Source organism: Lates calcarifer, unplaced genomic scaffold, assembly GCF_001640805.2.
Source record: "Lates calcarifer isolate ASB-BC8 unplaced genomic scaffold, TLL_Latcal_v3 _unitig_438_quiver_1264, whole genome shotgun sequence".
Taxonomy (NCBI): domain Eukaryota; kingdom Metazoa; phylum Chordata; class Actinopteri; family Centropomidae; genus Lates; species Lates calcarifer.
In genome coordinates this window covers 11,175-15,515 of record NW_026116867.1, presented here as the reverse complement: position 1 = coordinate 15,515, position 4,341 = coordinate 11,175, and the positions used below count along the sequence as shown (strand labels likewise).

The 4,341-nt window shown below is 40.9% G+C and overlaps 1 protein-coding gene across 1 annotated transcript; it reads right to left on the bottom strand.

The window, feature by feature from the left end:
• Window positions 1–1,635: 1,635 nt before the first annotated feature.
• LOC108899328 (piggyBac transposable element-derived protein 3-like) lies at window positions 1,636–3,411 on the bottom strand. The gene has a single exon (XM_018699726.2). The coding sequence runs from the start codon at window positions 3,409–3,411 to the stop codon at window positions 1,636–1,638; it is 1,776 nt and encodes a 591-aa protein (XP_018555242.2).
• Between the last annotated feature and the right edge of the window lie 930 nt (window positions 3,412–4,341).

The window sequence follows — 4,341 nt, the reverse complement described above, 5'->3', positions numbered from 1 at the left end:
TCCCTGCACACACACTTCATCACGTTAGCACAGAAAAGTAGAACTGTGTTTGTTATCCTGTTGTTATTACAACGGTGCAATCCATCCGGACTATGCTGTGGAATACTCTCTATATGTTATAAAACTTACATAATGGTGGATGTAGTAAGGTTAATACTCTGACAACTACAAATGCTGCTACTATTACTACTACTAATAATAATAATTGTTTATTATTATAATTTCAGAGCTTTAGTTAAGACCACTGAAGTCAAGGTCAGCTTTTAAGCCACCACAGATGAAAAGTCCTGTTCAGAATCATGGAAATGTGAACATCTATAGTTTAATAATGAATTAGTAAAGTACATCATTTGGACAGCTGTGGCTCAGTAGACAGAGCAGGTCACCCACTAACTAATAATAATAATGTAACTGTTTATTAGATTTATTTTTAAGACATGATCATCACTAATGCATCAGAAAATACCATAAATTATTAGCGGCCTGAATATTTTGATTAAAATACTTGTTTGGAAACCTGCTGTGTCTGTTGTGTTGTTAAGGAACTTACTGTGATAAAATGATGAAGTAATGAGTGATGAATGAGTCGTTATTAGTTAGTGCCGCTCAGTGGCTGATTCAGAGTTAATCAGGAGAGACTTATGAAGAGGAGGTCAGATAATTCATTATGTATGTTTATGATTCGTTAATATTCTGTCTCCCAGTCAACATTATCTACTATGTAGTCCTCAGTTCTGAGTTATTGTGAAACTACTCATTAACCCATTTAATCCCAAATTTTTCCCAGACACAAAAATATCCAAATCATGTGTCATTAGTATCCCTTTGAAACAATCAATCATAATTTTTAGAAATTTTCATGGAAAAGTGTGTGAAAAAGTGTGTTTTATGATCGGTCACAATTGTGACCGGTGGGATACTGTGTTGTATCAACCATTGGACAGACTGAATATAGGTCTATTTGACCTGTGCAGTGTGTTTGTGTGTGTGTGTATGTGTGTGTGTGTGTGTGTGTGTGTGTGCGCGTGCGCGAGAGTGTATAAAATCCTTATATCAAAGGCTAGTTATTATCACTTTTAAAAGTTCCAGCATTGCCTCTAAATGCTCTCTCATGGTAGTGTGAATATTTTACATATTGCCTTATACTATCGGCTAGCAATATGAATACTGGGAGCACTGTTATGAATATTGAGGTTAAGACAAAAAACAACAACAATTATCAATGTATTTCAACATTGTAACTTTAGTGCAACTTACTTTAGTGCAACATTCATTTGAAAGAGTTCATTTTTAGTGCAAAATTCATTTGAACACATTCATTTTTAGTGCAGTATACATTGAACACACTGAACATGAAGGTAAACATTTAGGATTGAGGTAGCCGGCTGAACATGCTTTCAAGTATAGGCCTACACTGACTGACTAAACAACAAAATAAAATAGGTTGTAGAACAAATAGCAAAAAAAATAACATCATACCATCATACCATCATCAATAACATCATAACATCAAATAACATAACTGTATGCAACCACTTGTGTGTGTGTGTGTGTGTGTGTGTGTGTGTGTGTGTGTGTGTGCATGCTTGTGAACTCTATGTCCGACTGCATTCTCCTGTCTTTCCTGTTTTTCTTCTACACTCCATGGTACAGCTTGAAGCACTCAATGTGCAGTGGTACTTTGCATTTCTCACATGCATAGGTAGTGCGTTTCTCACAATGGCGACATCTCTGGAACCGGTGCATTGTGTTAAATGGCCAGTGGGAAGCTTTGTCGTATCTTGCCTGATCTTCAACGGTAGCACTCAGTAGAGATCTCCTTCCATGGCTCAGTGGTTTCGTTCCAAACCTTTGCAGAAGAGACTGTGAGACTATCCGTGAGAAGGTGAGCAGGTCGATGGTCCCTCCAATAACATCTCTGTAAAAGAGATGGCCATTTACAAGAGCACTGTTGATAGACCATGCAAAGATGGGCCACCACCACTTCTTTGACCTGATTGAGATATAGTATCGTGAAACCTGTAGGTCGTGAAGGTCTACACCACCCATGTGCTCATTGTATCGGCTGATGCATTTTGGTTGTTGGATGTTGTCAAAGGCACGTCGATGCCTGTTCCATCTCTTGACAGAGGTCTCAGTGTATTTTTCATCCATGTTTGTTGCCACTGTGACAATGTTATTGTCTTTCCAACGGACCAGCAGCTTCTCTCCTTGGCACAGAACCTCAGAGGTTCCCCTGGGTAACTTCATGAAGGCATTCTGTGGTGTGAATGGGACATCAAACAGGCGGTTCTGCCTCATGGTCCCAGAGCTCCCATATCCTCTTTTTGTCATCTCATCCATGAGTGAAAGAGTGGTAAAGAGGCTGTCATGGAAGAACTTGCAACCTTGAGGCACCTGAGCTTGCTCTGCCAAACCTATGATAACGCTGGGTCCCTGACCCAACCCTGTCTCTGGGAGGAGAGTGTGCGATCCACAATATGGCTCCATGTGGTACATGTATCCACTGGATGAGGCGAGGCTCCATACCTTGTAACCAAAGCGAATTGGTTTGCCTTTGATGAATTGTTTACATCCATGTCGGCCGTAGTATGGGATCATGCTCTCATCCACTGACAACCATTCCTGAAATGGCATGATTTTGTATGAGTGATTGAGCTCAGAGAATATGGGTCTAACCTTAAAAAATGGGTCATCAGTGATCTTGGTGTTGTCAACCAAGTGAACTGAGGCCATTATATCATCAAAGCGGTTTCTCCGCATGGCACCTGAAATGCTCTCATTGTGTACATCATTGTCAACTGACCAGTACATGTGTCTTCTTGGGACAGAGCTGTATCCACTTGCAATTAGGATGCCATAGAAGGTGAGGAGCTCATCCATACTTAGATTCAGTTGCTTTCCCTTGGTCTGGGTGGAGTAGAGGTTGGACATTTCAACTGTGATCTCTCTCAAGGTGGGTGGATACATCAGTAAGAAAACATCCACTGGGTTGGGGCAGCTTTGTTTTACACATTCTGCAGCATTTGGTCTGTATACTGTGTATTCTGGAATAACAGCAGTGGAAGGCCTCTTGGATCGCTTAAATACTCTATCTTTATTTTTAACCACTTGCAGTTTTGCCCTTGGTTCTTCGGGCTGACTTGGCTGAACCCTTTGGCGCTTAGAGGCCCTTGCGTCTTCTGGCTGGCCCCTCTGGAGGCTAGAGGCCCTTGCGTCTTCTAGCTGGCCTTCATTGTTATGGCAGGAGGTGGGGGAGCTGGAACAGGGAAATGGGGAAGGAGGTTGGGGAGGGGAAGGGGGTGTGGTGAAGGGGAGGCCATCATTCCAATCATGCTCTGTTTGCATAACTTCTGCATATGCATTCAACAGCCTTGCTGGCAAATGGCCTGTTTCCCCCTCATAGTCCATGTCAGACCCATCACTGTCACAATCACTGAGTACAGCATCTTTTTCATTTTGAGGGATGATTGCAATGCTGCATGCCTTGTCTGGGAACTCATCTTGATCCAACAAATCAAGAACTTGACTCAAAGTAAATCTAAAAGAAAACAGCAGAAAGTTTGGTAGTTAGCTAGCTAGTCTTCCTGGGGTCTGTGTGTGTGTGTGTGTGGAAAGTTGCAGTAGGTAGGAAGTTAGGTAGCAGCAGAATTAGCTAGCAGAATTAGCTAACTAGCTAGTCTTCCTTGGGTTCGTGTGTGTGTGTGTGTGTGTGTGTGTGTGTGTGTGTTTCTGTGTGTGTGTCTGAGTGTAAAATTAGGTAGAAAGTTAGGTAGCAGTAGAAAGTAAGGTAGAAAAGTTAGCCTATGTGTATTAGCATGTAGATACAATGGGTTATCCCACCGGTCACTATTGTTGCCAGTGACATGTTTGTGAGTTCTATGACCACATTAAACAAAGTTGAGTAACTGCAAATGCATATATCAATACTAGACACCTTAAACATGATGTGTACCAAAAATCTATGTCCTATCTTTATGTTAACATACTTAACTAACCTTTTCTTTGGGAGCTTTCTTGCTGCCATCCTCTTCTCTTGGCGCAAACAGGAAGTAAACAGCTCTGGTCATGTGACAATTTACAGTAAACATGCAACACTGCACATATTTCATTGAGACCCTTTATTATTTCAGTATCTGCTAGAAATGAATTGATAGATCATTCAGTAACATTTTTATAGCCTTAGAAATGAAAGATTTTTTTATGGTCACTATTGTGACCGGTGGGATTAAATGGGTTAATGATTCATTAATTATCAGGTTGTTCCTGATTCTTTCCTCACTTGTTCCTCAGTAACTACACACATTTGTGCGTAACATATTGTAAAGTGTTACCATTTTC